The 23218-nt window shown below is 43.4% G+C and overlaps 1 protein-coding gene across 1 annotated transcript in view; it reads left to right on the top strand.

The window, feature by feature from the left end:
* Nucleotides 1-23218, top strand: part of LOC126106593 (peroxidase-like) — a 118275-nt gene that overhangs the window by 25541 nt on the left and 69516 nt on the right. The window contains exons 3-4 of the mRNA XM_049912937.1: nucleotides 10064-10313; nucleotides 22875-23080. Coding sequence (XP_049768894.1) covers nucleotides 10064-10313; nucleotides 22875-23080 — 456 coding nt within the window. The remainder of the gene's footprint in view (nucleotides 1-10063; nucleotides 10314-22874; nucleotides 23081-23218) is intronic.

The following is a 23218-nucleotide window of genomic DNA, read 5'->3' as shown; positions in this document are numbered from 1 at the left end:
AGGTTCTATATTTGTTTTTGGAAGTTTTGGTGTAATTTCTCTCAATACTTCAAAATCTACATTCACCTTTTATCTCTGAGATTTTCTTGGCGTGGTTAATTAATGGTGTGCTTGCCTGATGTTCCTCCGAGTAGTTCCTTCCATTTTATGCACGAAAGTTCTATGACAGACCCAGGCGCCTTCTTCAGGTGCTGCGAGATTTGCTGTTGTCTGTTCTCGCTGCTGGATTCCAACCAGAGTACACATGACAACAAAACTCTCAGCACCTCAAGATGGTGACTGGATCTGTCGTAGAAATTTTGTGTGGAAGCAGCTACTCGGAAGAACGCCGCTAAGCGCATCGTTAGTCATTCGCACAATTACTCGGTGCTGTGAATCAGTTGTCACTTGATCCCCCTCCATTATCAGTACCTTGCTACGCTTCTGTCTTGTCTCCCCTTGCTTTCTGTTAATGACATTTTATTCTCTGCACTGTATATTATTTTATTATTAAACGAAATTTTGCAGAAATCAGAATGCTCCCACAAATATTTTGTGCCTATGACAGATATTTTAGAACTCTGGCTCTCATTATGACTATTTTTGATAGAAGTGACGTACACTCATGTTCAGAAAAAAAAACAGAACACCCTGAACGACTAGAGACAGGAGGTTCATATTCACAGGAATGTGCATTAGTATGTTCTGTAGAAGTGATTAGCATTTCAGTCACCTCGGTTCGGCATGTGACCTCCCACCCAGAGTCCTCCATAGACCCTCAAACTTGTTCCACGCGTGATGGCATCGATGGATATTTGGCGCGAATGGCGTCCTATGATGCAGCCACCCGTGCTGCATTCACCTGGTTCCAAAGTTCATCTGTTGTGGTTGGCACGGGATCACAGCACCGCACGCGTCTCCTCACCATATCCGACACATTTTCGATTGTCGACAAGTCTGGTCATCTGGCGGTCCAGGGCGAAAGCCTGACATTCTGTGACACCAAGAAGGCACGTGATCGCGCAGCAACATGTGGTCGTGCATTGTCTTGCTGAAAAATGTCGTCTGGGGTGCTGCACAGAAAGGGCATGGCTACGGGTCGCAGGACATCATTCACGTAGGTCTCACTGCGCTGGCCACGCACCAACTGTGATTTCCGGTTGTGTACAACTGCACCCCACACCGTAAGGCCTTGAGTTGGCGCTGTACATCTTGTGCGAATGCAGTCACTGTGACGCCGCTCCCCCTGACTGCAGCGAACCGAAATGCGGCCATAATTTTCAGACAAACGGAACATGCATTCGTCTTAAAACACTCTCTGATGGCTTTCTGTCCCCAGTGGCATCGTTCCATACACTGTTGCCGTCTATCATGTTTCTGAACATTTATCAAAGGTAGGCAGAGAAGTGGATGACGTACAAATAACACCTTCTGTAATAAATGGTGACAGACTGCCACCCCTGATAGTGTACGTGTTACACAGTTCCACTAGACACGTGGAGCATTCATATCTGTCCTGCAAAGCCATTCGGATGAGGTGTCGATCTTCTTAGGAGGTGGTCAAAGTAGTGCGTCCTGACCCATCTCGTCACGTTCTGTGGCCTTCCGTGAACCATTTTGTATGCACCCGTTGCACTGCAGAAACACTTCGTCCCATGCGAGTAGCAATTTCTCGCATGGATGCATCACATTCCCTCATTCCAATAATGCGCCGTCTTTCAAATTCACTGATTTGATGTTCAAAATGTTCAAATGTGTGTGAAATCTTATGGGACTTAACTGCTAAGGTCATCAATCCCTAAGCTCACACACTACTTAACCAAAATTATCCTAAGGACAAATACACACACCCATGCCCGAGGGAGGACTCGAACCTCAGCCGGGACCATCCGCACAGTCCAAGACTGCAGCGCCTCAGACCGCTCGGCTAATCCCGCGCGGCACTGATTGGATGGTACGGTTCGCGCACGTCCGCTCAACTCACGCTGATCCACTGCCTTCGGTTTATAGCGACAGCGAGAGCTGCAGGCACATCTTGCCCGTAGGTGGTGTTGCACCGCGATGTCGCTATTTACCTCGACCCGGTGGGCCTTCATGGATCAAACGCTAATTATTTCCGCAGATCACACTAATGTACATGTCCTGTGAATATGAACATCCTGTCTCTAGTCATTCTAGGTGTTCTGTTTTTTTCTTCTGAACATGAGTGTACGTTATGGAATGGGAGGTCGTTAAGAACGGGTGAGTTACGAATCGGAAACGGACTCCCGCGGAAGTGATGGCCCGCACAGGGGCAGCTCAAACTTGGGACGAGTTCCTAATCGCTACTGCCATCCATCTCTTGTTGTGAATCATTGCTACTGATGTGGGTACATTTGAAAATGTCTTTCAAAATTTCACTTTAAGTAGTGTTGAGTACTCAGAGAATTTTACATTTACATTGGTTTCTCTATACACTTTATGCCACCTTTTAGCGCTAGCTCTCTGGAAAATTCGTCTACTTTGATTTCTGACCAATATCTTTTGTATCCGTTCAGTTTATTTATTATTATTATTTGGCAGAAACGGCCCAAGTGTGCTACCTTTTACAAAAAATGGTTCAAATGGCTCTGAGCACTATGCAACTTAACTTCTGAGGTCATCAGTCACCTGGAACTTAGAACTAATTAAACCTAAGTAACCTAATGACATCACACACATCCATGCCCGAGGCAGGATTCGAACCTGCGACCGTAGCGGTCACTCGGCTCCAGACTGTAGCGCCTAGAACCGCACGGCCACTCTGACCGGCCTACCTTTTACATCTACATCACTGTTTTCCGTGTCATGTCTGTGGCCACTTGGTCCGTTAGCAGTGCAAGTCATTTTAGTTACCCACGGTGCACTACTGGCGAACAGGAAAACGTCAAAACTGAAAAGAATATTTATGAGAGCTACTATTCTAATGCGTAATACGCGTGGTGACAATTATTGAACTATATGAAATAAAATCGTCGTAACTTCTTTACGTTAGGACGTTCAAAATGCACAGCTGGCCGTTGGGCATGATGGGAATTAGTATGCGCATGCGCACTCAGTGTTCTCGGCCATTTCCATGTGAAAATGTCACGATACTGCGTGCCTCAGCGTATAGCGCTTGTGAAGGCCTATTGTGCGAGCAAAAACAACCCAACTACGGCTCAAAGAAAGTTTGCGACCGAATTCAAGCTGAAGACAACCGCTCCAAGTGTGCTAACAATCAAGAATTTGATTCGCAAGTTTGAGAGAATGCATAGTGTTCCTCCTGACAGTGTTGCCAACGTCATTCGTCCAAAAAGGGTGACAACGCCTGAAAACATCGAGAAGACACGCGCTGCGTTTCATACCAGCAACAGGAAATCGATCAGACGAGCTGTACAACAGGTAGCAATCAACCGGGACACACTGTGACAAATTGTTGTTGAACACCTGCATCTCTTCCCGTGCAAAAATCAAATGCATCAGGCATTAAGCCCCAGGGCCATGGAACAGCGGTAATGTTTCGTCACCACTATTGCTCACAGAATTGGCGAACACGACATTGATGTGAATGTGGTTTGTTTTAGCGACGAAGCCCACTTTCATTTAGATGGGTTGGTCAATAAGCAAAATTGGCGCATTTTGGGAAATGAGAGCCGCATTTCGCGATCGAGAAGTCTCACCGTCAACAAGTGACTGTGTGGTGTGCAATGTCCAGTCACGGAATGATAGGTACAATATTCCTCGATGGCACGGTGACTACCGAATGGTACGCGAAGGATTTGGAAGGTGATTTCATCCCCATTATCCAAAGTGACGGTGACTTCGACAATATTTGCTTCAAACAAGACGGAGCTCGACGCCATCAAAGCAGGAGTGTGTTTGATGTCGTGGAAGAACACTTTGGGGACCGCATTCTGGTTCTGGGGTACCCAGAGGCCACTGGCATAGACCCGCATTGGCCGCCATTTTCTCCGAATCTGAACGCATGCTACTCTTCTTTTTAGGGCTATATTATAAACAAGGTGCACAGCAGTAACCCCAAAAACCATTGCTGAGCTGAAAACAGCCATTCAGGAGGTCATCGACAGTATCGATGTTCCGACACTTCAGAGGGTCATGCAGAATTTCGCTATTCGTATGCGCCACATCATCGCCAATGATGACAGGCATATAGAGCGTGTCATAACTTAAATCTGAATATCTGTAGTGACTTTTACATCTTGAATAAAGTGTGAGCACGCCTAGTTTGTAACTAATTTACGTTTTTTTTCCACATAGTTCACTAATTGTCACACTGTGTGTGTCTGCACACAGAATTATGTTAACTGTGATTGTCGAGACGTTATCTAGGAGTTCTATTAAATAACTGATAAAAGTATCTACATTACAGGTGGGCTATCAGTTCTCACACACATACTTAATTTCTTGTTTCTGTTAATTCAACAGCTAATATTTAAAAGTGTTTCTCTTCACCTCCTATTCTTAAGTCATGTCTTGATTTAAACCGCATGCCTTTTCTGATGTAAATGCATTATCGTCCACTCTGAAGAAATCCTCCAGTAAGAGCTGAGACGTTTCTTTAAGTTTTAAAACGGTGTACGTGCTAAATTTCAGACGTTCCTGTGTAACGATCAGAAATTACGAACTTGCTTCTCTTTATTTCCCTCTCGATATCTTATTTCTTCTACATTTACCCCTGCACCTACATCTACAACTGTAGTTTGCGAACCTCTGCCAAGTGTATGGTGGAGGGTATCTGCTGCTGTACCAGTTGTTAGGGCTTTTTTCCCGTTCCACTCGTGTCTGGAACGCGGGAAAGATGATTGTTTAAATTCCTCTATGCGTGCTGTAATTAATCTAATCTTATCCTCAGGATCCCTATATGAGCGATATATAGGGGTTTGTAGCATATTCCTAGAGTAATAATTTAGAGACAGTACTTGAAATTTTGTTAGCAGATTTTTTCGGGGTGGTTTCCTTCTATCTTTTCTTCTGTTTGTAGACATCGTCTCCTAAACTTCCCACACAAAAACTGTCTCCAACAAAAAATCGTCTGCAACCAACGGTGTAGGTCCAGTGTGTCTAGCATGCAGATATACTACTGGTCATTAAAATTGCAACACCACGAAGATGACGTGCTACAGACGCGACATTTAACCGTCAGGAAGAAGACACCGTGATATGCAAATGATTAGCTTTTCAGAGCATTCGCACAAGGTTGGCGCCGGTGGCGGCACCTACAATGTGCTGATATGAGGTAAGTTTCCAACCGATTTCTCATACACAAACAGCAGTTGACCCGCGTTGCCTGGTGAAACGTTGTTGTGATGACTTGTGTAAGGAGGAGAAATGCGTACCATCACGTTTCCGACTTTGATAAAGGTCGGATTGTAGCGTACCGCGATTGCGGTTTATCGTATTGCGACATTGCTGCTCGCGTTGGTTGAGATCCAATGACTATTGGCGGAATATGGAGTCGGCGGGTTCAGGAGGGTAGTACGGAACGCCGTGCTGGGTCCCAACGGCCTCGTGTCACTAGCAGTCGAGATCACACGCATCTTATCCGCACTGCTGTAACAGATCGTGCAGCCACGTCTCGATCCCTGAGTCAACAGATGGGGACGTTTGCAAGACAATAACCATCTGCACGAATAGTTCGACGACGTTTGCAGCAGCATGGACTATCAACTCTAAGACCATGGCTGCGGTTATCCTTGACGCTGCAGCACAGACAGGAGCGCCTGCGATGGTGTACTCAACGACGAACCTGGGTGCATGAATGGCAAATCGTCATATTTTTGGATGAATCCAGGTTCTGTTTACAGCATCATGATGGTCGCATCCGTGTTTGGCGACATCGCGGTAAACACACATTGGAAACATGTATTCGTCATCGCCATACTGGCGTATCATCCGGCGTGATTGTATGTGGTGCCATTGGTTACACGTCTCGGTCACCTCCTGTTCGCATTGACGGCGCTTTGAACATTGGACGCTTCATTTCAGATGTGTTAGGACCCGTTGCTCTACCCCTCATTCGATCCCTGCGAAACCCTACATTTCAGCAGGATAATGCACGACCGCGCGTTGCAGGTACTGTACGGTCCTTTCTGGAGACAGAAAATGATCGACTGCTGCCCTGTCCAGCACATTCTCCAGATCTCTCGTCAATTGAAAACGTCTGGTGAATGGTGGCCGAGCAACTGGCTCGTCACAATACGCCATTCACTACTCTCGATGAACTGTGGTATCGTGTTGAAGCTGCATGGGCCACTGTACCTGTACACGCCATCCAGGCTGTGTTTGACTCAATGCCCAGGCGTATCGAGGCCGTTATTACGGCCAGAGGTGGTTGTTCTGGGTACTGATTTTTCAGGATCTATGCACCCAAATTGTGTGAAAATGTAATCACATGTCAGTTCTAGTGTAATATATTTGTCCAATGAATATCCGTTTATCATCTGCATTTCTTCTTGGTGCAGCAATTTTAATTGCCAGTAGTGTAGGTTGGTTGCAGGACCTCTGCTGGAGTTCCAAACAAAATACAGCCATCACTGGCACCAGCGTTCATCAGAAAACAAACTGATTCGCACCTTGCTTGACACCACTGAAGCCGAAAATGGCGGTGGTTTGGGGTCAGAGGAATGCAGACTACAGAGCATCTTGGTCGGTGCTGTCCTGGAAATAACAGGTTTTTAACAGGTCATTGTGTCATTTTGGTATTAACTGCAGCTCAAATTGCTGGTGTAGATGAAGCGCCGGAGCCATACGTCAAACACGACAGTCTTCCCTCCCAATAGTGCCACACGGCTGTACAGAACCTGGTCTCCTTGCGACCTTACACTCTCGTGACCATTGCTGCTAGCAATGTTGTACAGTGGCTACATTGCTGCCAGGTCTTTCTGCAATACTGGAGAAGCAACATCCAGCTTCTCACAGCCCTATTACACGACCTTGTTCATGCTCAGTCAGGTGTCGAAAATGGTGTCTTTGTGCCTCAAAGGCAGTCTTGACTAGTATCAACTCACGATGTCCACGACCATACAGCGTCTGTCTAAAGGAAAGCTGATTTACACAACACTGGTTCCCATCAGATCACCGAAGTTAAGCACTGTCGGGCTTGGCTAGCACTTGACTGAGTCACAGTCACGGTTTGCCGAGTACTGTTGACAAGAGGGGTGCACTCAGCCCTTGTGAGGCAAACTGAGGAGCTACTTGATTGAGAATAGCGACACCGGTCACGGAAACTGACAATGGCCGGGAGACCGGTGTGCTGACATGTTCCTTCGTATCAACCTTAGGGCTGAGGATGACACGGCGACCGGTCGGTACCGTCGGGTGTTCAAAGCCAGTTGGGATGGTGTTTGTTTGTTTAGCGACGCTACTAGTGCCTCTTTTGCGACTAGTGCGAAACTGGAATAGTCATCATCTTTCAGATACAGAAATACGCCTAGCAAATTTCGTTTATGGCGCACAACTCCTTCCTGGTGCTGCGATTTTTTCCACCAGTTATACTCCGAAAGGTTAGCTCTCACACTTTAGGTTGGCAACAATGAAACGAGAAATAGGAAGTTGCTGCTGTTCATCTCTCAAGCTAGTATTCAAAATGGTGGCATCCGCGAGAGAAAAAGAATGCGCAGAAACATCAGAAATAATCATTGTTGAGAGACTTTTCAGACCAAATTCGCTAAAGTGGCACCACACCGATACAACATTACTAGATGGGCAAAGAATTTCGAGGAGACAGGATGCATATGCAAGAGGAAAACAACTGGAGGCCATCCATTGAGAATGAAGTGGTGGAAAACATTCGTATGATCTACGAAAGAAGTTGCAGAAAATCCACGAATCATGCCAGCAGAGAAGCTCCAAATGCAGAAAAATGTAAGTTAATGCAGATCAGTAGGGGGAAAAGAAACCGGTAAGGTTCTAACACAGCATTTGCAGTCTGTTGCTTGACACAGTTACTTCGTTTAAATGTCTGGGCGTAACGTTGCAAAGCGATATGAAATTGAACGAGAATGTAAGGATTGTAGTGAGGAAGGCGAACAGTCCACTTTGTTTTATGGAGAGAAATTAAGGAAAGTGCGGTTCGTCTGTAAGAGAGACAGCATGTAGGACACTAGTGTGACCTATTCTTGAGTACTGATAGAGTGTTTGGGATCCAGGCTGGGTCTGTGTAACGGAAACGTCAACAGAGCCAGGCTGCTACGTTTGTTACCAGTAGGTTCGAATAACGTCCAGGTATTATGGAAATGCTTCGGGAGCTCAAATGTGAGTTCCTGGAGGGAAGACGACATACTTTATCAGGAACATTACTGAAAAAATTTAGAGAGCCGGCATTTGAAGCTGACTGCAGAAACATTCTACTGCCGCCAACCACTCTACGGTGCAGAGAATATATGTACATGCAGAAGTTTGTCTGTCGCAGTTAACAGTGTAGCATCTGTTGTGCAAATGTCTTCAGTTCAAGAGTTACAAAATTCAAATGTTGCAGTTGCTAAAACTTGACGGTAAATCGCAATGAAGCCAATTTTCCTTGATTTTCGAGCCCAGATGTAAGTGGAAGGTTTAGCAGGAAGACTTGTGTTCTCTGAGAAAGTCACATTTCATTAAAGTGGCCAAGTGAGAAAGTATAGTTTGAAAACATGGGGTACACAAAACCTACATGCCTCCCTGGACCATGAATGCGATTCTCCAAAACTTGATGTTTTCTATACCACAACCAACCACAGGATCTTTGTTCCTTTCTCCTCCTTCGGAAGTTATTGTTACAAGAATAACCTATCGTGCATGCTTTCTTTCTGGTTGTTGCTTCAATTGACAGAAGAGGTAGCCAACTTCATTTTGCAGCGGGACAGACCGCTTCCACAATGGCATAACTTCATGCACTGTTTCCTCAACGAACTATGTTCCACGGTGCTGGGTCAAATGATGTGCCCTTCACGTCGTGCCCCCACCCCTGTTCCCAGGTGTGTATTGTTGTCACACGGCTTTTGCCACCTCAGTGGCGCCACTAAATCCCAAATTTCGAGATCCCGCACTGCCGCACCTGGGCTTTCGCCAGAGAGCCTGCGCACAGAGGCAACAGCCGACAGGAGTGTCTTTTCCCCCACCACCACTTGCAGAAACAGGCGCTTCCGCCAGACTTTCCCTAGCTGTAGACGACGCCATTCTCGAGTGTGTGCGATAACTGAGGGGTAGTAACAGTGCCTAAGTCAGTGTGTGATTTGCTGCTTCAGTCTATGTACAATGTTTTCTAATGTAGTTTCCCGACGATAGTGCGTGAACACATTTTGGTGAGTTGGCATCGCATCGCTTTTTGCAGATAACTTGCAGGCGCCTCATTCACCAAAAATGGCTGGTGGTGTACCTGCCAGCATGGCTCGAATGTACACATGCCTATTTTAACTTGTGCAACTTGTCGTAGCAGGTCCCTCCCTCCGATACTGGCGACGGTAAATTATGCGTGAGACTACAAAATTTTGTTATGCAAGTTATTAACTGTTACTCGCCCACGTCTGGCAACCACGTGGTTCCCGATTTCTCACTTTCCCGATGCACAAGATTTTCATTTCACCCTCCACATACGTCAGTGCCCGGTCGTAGTACTCATGTACATCCAACTGTGTTTCTCCTGTCCTATGCAGGTCGGAAGTTAAAGTGTGTGTCAATGGTTTGACTTCTTGTCTGCAACTTAATTTTGTACCTCAACTGGAGGAGCTAAGAATTGGATCTCGACTGTAATGAATAGACTGCTAAACAATTTTGTAAGTAGTTTTTAGTAATGTGTAATTTGTGGATAAATAAATAAACGTGTGCCTCAAATTCTAAACTTGTGCACGTTTCTAAAACGTGCATTCTGTTCCAATGCACTCCTGCCAACTTTCCCTTTTAAATTTAGTTGTAATGTGCACTTTGTGGTGGGAATGGACAGCACAGCACGCGTACCCACTTACTGTTTCCTGGTCTACCACATTACAGCTGGCACCTCATTGCCTTTGATTTTAGAGTACGTTGCGAGACTGTGCAATAGGTGGGTGTCAGAGATACTGGAGAGTAGTTTTGTGAATAACTTGTGCAGATGACGTGGCTGCAAGTGACTCTGAGCTGGCAGAGGCGGTGCATCAGGGTCTGGAGAGGGGCGGCCGGCTGGCGGCGAGGCTGAGGGAGCGGGAGGCGGCGGCGGCGCAGAGGCAGCGAGTGGCGCGGGACTCCCCCGAGTACCACCACTACCTCACCAACGTCGCCAGCGACGGGCAGAGGGCGCGCATGGCCGACACGCTGCGGGACCTGGCCGACGCCAGCGCGCTCTCCAGACAGCTCTCCCGCCAGTGAGTACCGCGCGGGTCGAGCCCCTGAGGAGTTCACCTCAAATACTCTGATCGGCCAGAACATTATGACCGACTACCTAACAGCCGGTACGTCCACCTTTGGCACGGATAACGGCAGCGACACGTCGTGGCACAGGAGCGACGAGGCCTCGGTAGGTCGCCAGAGGGAGTTGGCACCACATCTGCACACGCGAGTCACCCGATTCCCCTATTCTGCGGAGTGGGGCAATGAGCTCTGATGCCACTTCCAATCACCTCCCAGATGCAATTGACCAGGTACATATCTGACAAGTTGAGAGGCCACTGTGTTCCTCAAACTACTCCGTCACACTCCCGGCATTGAGACACGGTGCATTATCTTGTTGAAAAATGCATCTGCCATCAGGAAACGTTATCCCCACGAAAGGAAGTACGCGGTCTGCAAACCGTGTACGATGCCTCGCACCAGCTCCACTAGAGCTGTGGATGCCCACGTGAATCTTCCCTGGGGCATAATGGAACCGTCACCAGCTAATCTCTGTTCCCACAGTATGGGTGTCTAGGAGCTGTTTCCCTGGAAGATGACGGATTCGCGCTCTCTCATAGGCACGATGAAGAAGGTATCGAGATTCGTCAGAATGTACTGTTCTGCCACTGTGCCCTCATCCAGTGACTATGGTCAAATGAGCATTTCAGTCTTAACTGCCAATGTCACATGGTTAACATTTGCACACGCATGGGTCGTCGGCTGCAGAGGCCCACAGTTAGGAGTGTTTGGTGCACCATATGTCAAAACACCCTGTAGTCTGTCCAGTACTAAAGTCCAGTATTAGTTCCACCACAGTTTGCTGCCTGCCCTGTTTTATAAGTTTGTCCAGTATACGAGGTCCGACATCTGTAATGGGGGTGGCTGCCCAACCCCACGACGTCTGGATGTTGTTTCACCTTAGTTCCACTATATGTTGAGGAAACTCACCACACCACACCTCGAATACCCGACAAGTCGTGCAGTTTCCGAAATGCTCGTGCCGAGCCTCTAGGCCATCACTGTCTGCACTCGGTCAAACTTATATAGATGAGCGCCTTCCCCATTCTACTCACGGACTGCCCTCTCACTGGTACTACATGCGCCGTGCGTGTCTGACTAGTAATCATTCCTCTCCAGGTGGCGCTGCTATCGCCTGGATGGGTTTATATCGACAGTAGTTCGGTGGCCATAATGTACTGGCTGATGAGGGAAAGTTCACCGAACAAAATGTTAAACTTTCACAAATATCACAATTAATAATATGTTCCGGGTTATTACGTCGGGGTTTAGATAAGATTATTTTTTCATTCCATAGATCCGTGCTGAGGAGATCCTCATGGATGTCCTTTTTTTTTCTTTTTTTTTTTTTTTTTTTTTGAAGCTGAAATAACAATACTAGTAGTATGAATATATACAATACATCATTTGTTTCTATTAAAAAATTCGGCGGTGGAGTAGAAGGAGTTGGCCACTAGTAAGTCTTTCAGGCTCCTTTTAAACTGAACTTTATTTGTAACTAAATTTTTTATGTTTACTGGCAAAATTATTGAAGATGAGTGTTCCTGAGTAGTGGACCCCTTTTTGAACTAAAGTAAGTGCTTTTAAGTCCTTGTGCAGATCATTTTTGTTCCTGGTATTGTATGTATGAACTGAGCTGTTTCTTGGAAAAAGAGATAAATTATTTAGGACACATTTCATTAAGGAGTAAATATACTAAGAGGCAGTAGTTAGTATACCCAGTTCTTTCAAGAGGTTTCTACAGGATGTCCATGAATTTACTCCACAAATATTACGTATTACATGCTTTTGCACTCTGAAAACTTTTGTTTGACTTGAAGAGTTACCCCAAAATATTATACCATGTGACATTATGGAAAGAAAGTAGGCAAAGTATGCAAGCTTTTTCATTTTTATGTCACCTACGTCTGCTAACACTCGAATTGGAAATATAGATTTGTTAAGGGTTTGGGGTGGCGACAGGAGAGGCATCCAGCCACCTTCAGCCACTAAAATCACCAAATCCATAGTTACAAGACTGACCCCACGTTGCAGCAGGACAAAGGCACAAAGAAAAAAATGAAAGTTGTAACTATATTCTTGCATAAGCTCTCTAACACATAATGTAAGTATTATTATTGGTTGCTAAGCTACAACATAACTGGACAGACTGTTATTCTTCAGTTACCAGATATCAAGATATAAAGGACATGAACAGCAAGCAAGACACATAAAGTCATTTGTCGTCAATAACATGAATGCATCTGACTCCTTAGATTTCAAGAAAGCTGCAGATTGTAATATAAACACAGCAAATAAAAACATATCCAAAGTACAGTGGCTGTGGTGGGACAAATATAAGCCTCATGTAGTTAAGACCAAGGGAAGCTAAAATGAAATTGAGGCCTGGGAAGGTATTCCTATTTTGAGAAAAGGTATAAGAGCATATGACATCAAGAAAATGCAAATATTTGCCCTGGATGTTACAAGCTGCATCATGATCATATATAATTTTACAAAAGCAAAATAGACTTTTGCAATCTTTTTGCTGACTATTAAAATATGGCATTTAGAGCTTTTCATTGCATTTCCACATTCAGTAAATTTTTCATACTATTACAATACAATGTTCATAATTTCCTTTGTAAACTAAATCAGTACTATGCTTAGCATTCAAATAAAACACATTAATAGTGCAATTATGACTATTACTGCCTAGTATACATAAAGCACATTTTCTTCAAGTTTATGATTTCAACACTTAGAGCATTTTTTATTTCAGATCTTCAATTAATTTGCAAATTTCTCCCAAAAAATTATTTATGCACAAAATTTTGAAACTGCCAATGTATTGTGGAATGATATAATGAGCAGACAGTGATGTCAGAATAAATATGTGATTAAATAAATTACTGTCCCCTCCCTTAGCTGAGTGGTCAGAGCATATGACTGCCATGCATTGGGCCCAAGTATGATTCCCAGCCAGATTGGAGATTTTCTCTCCTCAGGGTCTGGATATTGCATTGTCCTCATTATTGTTTCATCACCCGTGGTCTAGGGGTAGCGTCTTTGATTCATAATCAAAACGTTTTCGGTCCCGGGTTCGATCCCCGCCACTGCCTAAAATTTGATAAATAATCAGCATTGGCAGCCGAAGACTTCCAGCGTAAGAAGTCTGCCTCATTCTGCCAACGGCCTTGTCAAAGAGAATGGAGGAGTGGGTAGAGGTTCAGGGCACTCTCTTGTCCTAGGGGTGGGAAATTGCCCCTAAAGGCGGAAGAATCAGCAATGATCAACGACATGAGGATGCAGAAGGCAATGGAAACCACTGCTTTAAAGGCACATAACGTGTATCCACAGGACATGTGGCCTGTAATTGAAGAAGTGTCATGATGATCTCTCCATTGGCAAAAGATTCCGGAATAGCCCCCATTCGGATCTCCGGGAGGGGACTGCCAAGGGGGAGGTTACCATCAGAAAAAGATTGAATAATCTATGAAATAATAACGTTCTACGAGTCGGGGCATGGAATGTCAGAAGCTTGAACGTGGTAGGGAAACTAGAAAATCTGAAAAGGGAAATGCAAAGGCTCAATCTAGATATAGTACGGGTCAGTGAAGTGGAAGGAAGACAAGGATTTCTGGTCAGATGAGTATCAGGTAATATCAACAGCAGCAGAAAATGGTATAACAGGTGTAGGATTCATTATGAATAGGAAGGTAGGGCAGAGGGTGTGTTACTGTGAACAGTTCAGTGACCGGGTTGTTCTAATCAGAATCGACAGCAGACCAACACCAACAACTATAGTTCAGGTATACATGCCAACGTCGCAAGCTGAAGGTGAACAGATAGAGAAAGTGTATGAGGATATTGAAAGGGTAATGCAGTATGTAAAGGAGGACAAAAATCTAATAGTCATGGGCGACTGGAATGCAGCTGTAGGGGGAATAGAAGAAAAGGTTACAGGAGAATATGGGCTTGGGACAAGGCATGAAAGAGGAGAAAGACTAATTGAGTTCTGTAACAAGTTTCAGCTAGTAATAGCGAATACCCTGTTCAAGAATCACAAGAGGAGGAGGTATACTTGGAAAAGGCCGGGAGATACGGGAAGATTTCAATTAGATTACATCATGGTCAGACAGAGATTCCGAAATCAGATACTGGATTCTAAGGCGTACCCAGGAGCAGATATAGACTCAGATCACAATATAGTAGTGATGAAGAGTAGGCTGAAGTTCAAGACATTAGTCAGGAAGAATCAATACACAAAGAAGTGGGATACAGAAGTACTAAGGAATGACGAGATACGTTTGAAGTTCTCTAACACTATAGATACAGCAATAAGGAATAGCACAGTAGGCAGTACAGTTGAAGAGGAATGGACATCTCTGAAAAGGGCCATCACAGAAGTTGGGAAGGAAAACATAGGTACAAAGAAGGTAGCTGTGAAGAAACCATGGGTAACAGAAGAAATACTTCAGTTGATTGATGAAAGGAGGAAGTACAAACATGTTCCGGGAAAATCAGGAATACAGAAATACAAGTCGCTGAGGAATGAAATAAATAGGAAGTGCAGGGAAGCTAAGACAAAATGGCTGCAGGAAAAATGTGAAGACATCGAAAAAGGTATGATTGTCGGAAGGACAGACTCAGCATACAGGAAAGTAAAAACAACTTTTGGTGACATTAAAAGCAACGGTGGTAACATTAAGAGTGCAATGGGAATTCCACTGTTAAATGCAGAGGAGAGAGCAGATAGGTGGAAAGAATACATTGAAAGCCTCTATGAGGGTGAAGATTTGTCTGATGTGATAGAAGAAGAAACAGGAGTCGATTTAGAAGAGATAGGGAATCCAGTATTAGAATCGGAATTTAAAAGAGCTTTGGAGGACTTACGGTCAAATAAGGCAGAAGGGATAGATAACATTCCATCAGAATTTCTAAAATCATTTGGGTAAGTGGCAACAAACGACTATTCACGTTGGTGTGTAGAATATATGAGTCTGGCGATATACCATCTGACTTTCGGAAAAGCATCATCCACACAATTCCGAAGATGGCAAGACCTGACAAGTGCGAGAATTATCGCACAATCAGCTTAACAGCTCATGCATCGAAGCTGCTTACAAGAATAATATACAGAAGAATAGAAAAGAAAATTGAGAATGCACTACGTGACGATCAGTTTGGCTTTAGGAAAAGTAAAGGGACGAGAGAGGCAATTCTGACGTTGTGGCTAATAATGGAAGCAAGGCTAAAGTAAAATTAAGGCACTTTCATAGGATTTGTCGACCTGGAAAAAGCGTTCGACAATATAAAATGGTGCAAGCTGTTCAAGATTCTGAAAAAAGTAGGGGTAAGCTATAGGGAGAGACGGGTCATATACAATATGTACAACAACCAAGAAGGAATAATGAGAGTGGACGATCAAGAACGAAGTGCTCATATTAAGAAGGGTGTAAGACAAGGCTGTAGCCTTTCGCCCCTACTCTTCAATCTGTACATCGAGGAAGCAATGATGAAAATAAAAGAAAGGTTCAGGAGTGGAATTAAAATACAAGGTGAAAGGATATCAATGATACGATTCGCTGATGACATTGCTATCCTGAGTGAAAGTGAAGAAGAATTAAATGATCTGCTGAATGGAATGAACAGTCTAATGAGTACACAGTATGGTTTGAGAGTAAATCAGAGAAAGACGAAGGTAATGAGAAGTAGTAGAAATGAGAACAGTGAGAAACATAACATCAGGATTGATGGTCACAAAGTCAATGAAGTTAAGGAATTCTGCTACCTAGGCAGTAAAATAACCAATGATGGATGGAGCAAGGAGGACATCAAAAGCAGACTCGCTATGGCAAAAAAGATATTTCTGGCCAAGAGAAGTCTACTAATATCACATGCCTGCCTTAATTTGAGGAAGAAATTTCTGAGGATGTACGTCTGGAGTACAGCATTGTATGGTAGTGAAACATGGACTGTGAGAAAACTGGAACAGAAGAGAATCGAAGCATTTGAGATGTGGTGCTATAGACGAATGTTGAAAATTAGGTGGACTGATAAGGTAAGGAATGAGGAGGTTCTACGCAGAATCGGAGAGGAAAGGAATATGTGGAACACACTGATAAGGAGAAGGGACAGGATGATAGGACATCTGCTAAGACATGAGGGAATGACTTCCATGGTACTAGAGGGAGCTGTAGAGGGCAAAAACTGCTGAGGAAGACAGAGATTGGAATCCGTCAAGCAAATAATTGAGGACGTAGGTTGCAAGTGCTACTCTGAGATGAAGAGGTTAGCACAGGAAAGGAATTCATGGCGGGCCGCAACAAACCAGCAGTAGACTGATTAAAAAATATATATATATATCACTGACACGCAAGTCACCCATTGTGCCATCAATCGAAAAGATTGGCAAGTTGGCAGCTGAACTTCTCCAGATGGCGACTATCACCCTTCAATGCCGTATGATCATTTCATTTCTCACCATCAATTCTTTTTATTAATAATTCCATTATTGTTTTGGGTGTTCTGTTCAAATTTTTTTCATAGCTCATGTGGTTGCAGAAGGAGGCATTTGCCAGTGTGTCCTCACATTAGTGCCATGTAGAGAGAGACAACCCTAAAGCTCAGAAAGCCCTCACACCCACAGTAAAGATGTAACATGGGGAAAGTCAGTGCAGCTTCCCTGCAGTGTTGGCAATGCAGACTATGTTTTAAGCCATGGAGTCCCACTGTCAGGCTATACAATGGTCAGAGACACAACATTCTTCCACAGTCATTGCTAAGTCATGTCTCATTTGTTTCTCACTCAATTTAAGTTTCTCGTGCATTCTTCATTAAGATGAGCATTGGCACAAGAGTCTGTCACCATGTTAGATAACAGTGTGCCCTGTTCTCCAATGCTCCGAGTCAGACTTGCATAATCCAACGTGGCTATTAACTGCTCCATGTTGTGAGAATGTGGGATCCATGGGCACCACCAGAGACAAGGTCATGCCTGAGGTTGACACTATGAGCTGCTGGACAACCACGTGCTGTCTTGCAAAAAGCTCTGTGCAGTTTATTCCCAAGTACATTTTGGAAATAAGCAGCATTTTCTTTGTTTCCTACACAAGCATGCTAATTAATATGATTAATATAGTCTTGTCATTCTGTTTTAACATGCCACAGGCTGAAGTAAGTGAACTTCTCGATTTCTGTAATTTTCTTAGTTTAATTATTTTCTCATGCGTGACAGTACTATTTCCACTTACAGTTTAGTAATGTGGTTAGTGACTCTCATAATGGAAATATTGCCTGAAATTTTCTTGAAGAAGATACCTGAATTGCATTAAAATCTACTGCAACTGTTTCTTGTTCTGTCCCATTATATTCATACACCAACTTTTGGCAGAAACACCGTCAGTACGACGAGAAGCCTAGCACTTCATGATCATGCTGGTAGGAAAATTTCTTTTGTGGTAAGGGAGAAATTTTCCTACCACTAGAAGTGCTAGGCTCATCTGAGATCTGCCAAGCAAGTGTCAGTTAGGGAATCAGGTAAAGTTAGATGGTTAATATGCCACCAGTAGGATTTCACCCATTCTTTCAGACTATCCCCAACTGTTACAAGTCCTCACTGCCTTGCATTCTATAATTCCGAGTTGATTGAATACTTCTGTAACACAGCTACTTCGTCATCTGACTAATTGGCCTTGATACCCAGATAATACCACATACTCCTAAGGTCCTCAGCATTAAATGTGAAAGACGGCTCATCATTGGTTTGATTTGCCCTGTCGGGGTCCAATGAAGCAATTATGATTTGTCCACCTAAATATGTGAAGCACTAGATTTTTGTTGTTGACTGTCCACACCAGCCAGAGTGGCCGAGCGGTTCTAGGCGCCACAGTCTGGAACCGCACGACCGCTACGGTCACAGGTTCAATTCCAGCCTCGGGCATGGATGTGTGTGATGTCCTTAGATTCGTTAGGTTTAAGTAGTTCTAAGTTCTAGGGGACTGATGACCTCAGAAGTTAAGTCCCATAGTGCTCAAAATTATTTGAACCATTTGACTGTCCACATAAATATACACAGCATCATTTGTTTATTGCAATCATTGATTTTAGAGTTGCATTCTACTTGGCATGCTGCATGGATCCTGCTGGCAAAATCCATAAATTATTTCCTCAATTGATGCATTTAATTACCAGATTTTTTACAGTGGGAGTGTAGCCTTCTTGATGATGTAATCATCTTTCTCAATCTGTGTCATACTTTGTGAGGCTTCAACCAGTAATTACATCTGTTCCACAAATACTTCTGTGTCAATGTCACAATTAAGTACAGCAGCAGGTGTTTCCATATTTGACTGGCAGAACCACGAGTAGCCCAAATGACTCAGTCATTGCAACTGGGACAAACATGTCAATAAAAATAATTTCCCAATGTAGGTTGAATCCTACTGTTCTTGCTTTTCTCCAAAATAAGGAATCATCATTACAGTGCTTTTTCACATATTGGTTCCACAGGCAATTACTTCATTACTTGCTGACCTTCCAACAATGTCCCAAGTATTTTTGTGACTACTGATCTGACCTCATTGTATATGACTTTGGACCACTCACAATGATCTGGCCCATTTAGTGTATTGTTGATGTTAGTCTCAGCTATATCTGAAGTGAAGTTGACACCATTAATTTAAACATCTTCTCCATTAGTCAGTGGTCTTACACTTGGAAAGCTATCACTGCTATTTAAATAACAATGCTGACAGATAGAAAAGAGCAACAAACACACAATATAAGAAATGTTACAGCACTGGTGATACAATAATGTGCCTGTCTCTGTTTGGCACAGTATGCATGTGTGTGCAGTGTGCAAGATCTGCCCCCACCTGGTCTATGTGGCAATTTCTCACTGATGTCTTCAGGTATCTATTGTTTTCCATTATGACACCATACCTACTCTAGAAGTATTGAACTGCATTGAATTGTTGTCAGAAATGTTGGCTATTTTAATATCTTTCAAAAAAGTCACAAAGGAGGTTTCTGGAAACAAGTACATTACAGGAAATCTTATTGTCCACTTAGTGACTGTCCTCAAAAATGCCTTCCTCACTGCCCTGAAAGCCTTTACAAATTTGACCCCACATGTAAATAACTTTGGGCAAGATTGCTAACTTTCATCTTTACTTCAAAGGCAGGAGGTCAGAACAACTGGAAATCCTCTTTGGTCATCAGATGAGCCGTAAGTAGTATAGAGTTGTCTAGTGGAGCCTAAAAGTTTGTTTCTGGGTGACGTACAGCTTTACTTTCAGCATCCTTCATTGTCCAGAAGCAGTGATGCTTTTGTTTTTTGGCAGGAGAGTAAAAGGTGTATGCCACACACTTGTCATTTTTAGCCAGAAATATATTTATCTTTGATGAGAAGTTCTTTGGGTTCTGAGAGATCGCTATCATCTTTAAATGGTATAGTTTCTGGTGCAAGCAGTTGACTTAAAGATCAACACATTATAGAAAGAATATTTGTGAACAGTTTGGACAATAATACTAGCCAATGGATTAATTCATTATAGAAATTTTAACAATTGTCATGATAAAAGTCCTGCTAAATGTTATGTTTTGCCTGCTATCTTAATTGTTCATTTGAATATTTTTAAAGCACATTCCTGTTAAAAAGTAGGTAAATATAACTGATTGCAAAACAAATTCTTCACTCAAAATAATTAAAGAGCAAATGCTACAAATTTGACACTCATGCTTATTATTCATCTGCCATTTTTATGAAACAATAAAACAGCAAGGTAATCATTGTAACAGAATAATTTAAAAGCTTGTAACATTCAGGTTAACCCAGAGATGGAAAAGACCAGTCTAACTGAAAACCAGTTGTTTCAGTGATAACCACTTTCCCTATGTAGAATTGTGCTCCATCAGGTGGTAGCTCAAATTTGGTGCTTGGAAGGCCCCTGGATTCTCCTCCCAAGTTTGATGCCTCCTACTTGGTATTGACCTGTGTTTCCTTTATGGAAAGCCACAAAAATCTGCCTCGGTTCATGGCTGTCATGAAAAACGAACTTGGATTCTGTTGAAATGTAGATTCTGTGATCCTTTTATACCCACACTTGATAGACTTTAGTGTGGTCAGAATAGCCTACAAAAATTCAATGTTTAACATTAGGTCTGAATTTTTCTTTCTTTGTGAATTTGTCCTGTGTGACTACAACCAAATTTGCAAAGATGAGATGTGTTAAGATAATCTTCCTCTACTTCTAATATGACATTCTCTTCAACCACTTTTCACATGGCACTCTGTTATCTAAGAATTTATGTTAAGCAACAAGTTTGTGTGTTTTGTGTGCATTGTTGATGGTCTCAGTCCAAAATGCTGATGGTGGTCCTGATTCAACTGAAATGCAGGGAATTGTTTTGACCAAGGTCTAAGGTATGCTTATTCTGTTCTGCAATACTATTTTGCCATCTTGTTGTGTGCCTACCACTCTGAGGATTGAAACCATTGTCTCATTGAGCTACTCTTTATCATATCTGATATACTGGACTTAATCTTATGACCAGTCAGATTTTCTGCCATCATCATGAATTTGATTAACTTGTCAGAAACCTCTCCCTTGTAATGAAGGAAGAACACATGATTACATCTTCTCTGATCATCTATGGAAGCCACAAAGTCTTGCACTAGCTTGAGGCGTTTTCATCACTGGTTGACAGACATAATAATGGATTAATTACAGGTGTTTATTTGCTTTTTCATGTCATTTTGGGAAACTAATGAACATGATTATGCCCTCAAAACAAGTGGATTTTGAGAAATCAACTTTGCTATTGAATTTCCTACCTGTTACATGCTCATTTTTGAGCACAGTGATCATGTCTCTTGTATTATTGTGGCCCAATCAAGAATGACAAATTACCTTATCACTTTCTAGGATGTTTTGATTAGTAATGCCACATTTACTTTGTAAATGAAAGGAACTGTTAGCAAGCCTGGCAGACTCTGCTTTGTTTCACAATTCTCGGCCAATTGTGTTATATAAACACATTAAAAATTTGGATTACAAATGTGATGCATCATGGTATGGAAGTAATAGGGTCACTGGCGGGGGGAGGGGGGGGGGCGGGCTGGGGGGGGGGGAGGGGAGTTGGCACCACATCTGCACACACAAGTCACCTAATTTCCATAAATTCCAGGAAAGGGAGAGATGAGCTCTGACACTGCATGCAATCACATCCCAAATGTGTTTGGTAGGGTTCAGATCTGGCAAACTGTGGGGGGGCGGGGCGGGGGGGGGGGGGGGGCAGAGGGGGCAGCTTATCATGTGGAACTTGCCACAGTGTTCGTTGAACCACTCCATCACACTCCTGGCCTTGGGAGATGGCACAATATCTTGTTGAAAAATGCCACTGCTGTTGGAAAACATGATCGTCAGCCACAGTCTGCAACCCGTATACGATACTCCTTGGCCTTCATAGCACCTTACATGAGCTCCACTAGACCCATGGATGCCCCCGTGAATGTTCACCAGAGCATAGTGGAGCTGCCACCAGCTCACCTCCGTCCTGCAGTATAGGTGTCAAGGAGCATTTCCCCTGGGAGACGACGGATTTGTGCCCTCCTGTTGGCATGATGAAGATGGTATCAGGATTGATCAGACCATGCAATGCTCTGCCGCTGTGCCAACATCCAGTGCTGATAGTCACTTACCCATTCTGATAGTCACATGCCCATTTCACTTATAGTTAGCGACGTTGTGATGTTGACATTGGGTTGCATTAACACTGGGTCATCGGCTGCGGAGGCCCATCATTAGGAGTGTTTGGTGCACTCTGTGTTTAGACACACTTGTACTCCGCCCATCGTTAAAGTCTGATGTTAGTTCTGCCACAGTTCACTGCCTGTCCTGAATGCAAGTCTGCCCAGCCTATGACATCCGACATCTGTAATGAGAGGTATCTGCCCAATCCCATGACATCTGAACATGGTTTCACCTTAGTCTTGTCATGTGTTGAAGACACTTGACCACAGCTCTCCTCAAACACCCAACAAGTTGTGCAGTTTCTAAAATGTTTGTGCCAAGCCGCTGGGCCATCACAATCTGCCTTCAGTTAAACTCAGACAGACCACGCACCTTCCCCATTCTACATATGGACAGCACACTCACTGACATTGCATGCACCATGTGTTTGTCTGACTGGCAGTCATTCCTCACCAGGTGACACTGCCATCACCTGGATGGGTTTATATTGATAGTAGATCAGTGGTCATAATGTTGTGACTGATCAGCCTATATAGATCACATATATAAATATTTTGGTAGAAATGTAAGTAAAAATTTCTGTTTTAATCTGAGAATATTTCAAGTAGAAGTTAAAACTGAACACATGCTGAAGGGGTGCAACACAAAACTGACCATGACTTTTACAGCATCTGAATCACTCACTGCATCTAAAGTTAAAACGGAACAATTACTATATCATAATAAGTAAGATGAATTTGTCATAAATTTTGAAGATACTACAGGGTTTAACTCACTTGGACTACAATTTCTTCACAGATTTAATATACATCCAGATTCCATGGGAGACTTGCTGACTTCTATAAAAGTTCCTGCAGACCCATCTCATGTTCTACAAACACCAAGGTGCAGTGCTTCCAGTATCTACAGAACACATAATGGATCATGTAACAATCTGGAACATCCAATGTGGGGAATGCTGGACACTCCATACTCACGTCTCATGCAACCAGTGTTCCATGATGGTAAGAAATTTAATGCACAAATAGATAGCACTGTTTTTTTCTGATATCCTGAACTGAAGTTTTAAGCACTGCATACCCATGCAGTTGAATAATAATTGGCTCATGGCTCATGAAACCTTTGCATGAATATGTGATAAC

This window comes from Schistocerca cancellata, chromosome 10, assembly GCF_023864275.1.
Source record: "Schistocerca cancellata isolate TAMUIC-IGC-003103 chromosome 10, iqSchCanc2.1, whole genome shotgun sequence".
Lineage (NCBI taxonomy): Eukaryota > Metazoa > Arthropoda > Insecta > Orthoptera > Acrididae > Schistocerca > Schistocerca cancellata.
Note: the sequence above shows the minus strand (reverse complement) of the source record. Positions and strands in the feature narration are given on the sequence as shown.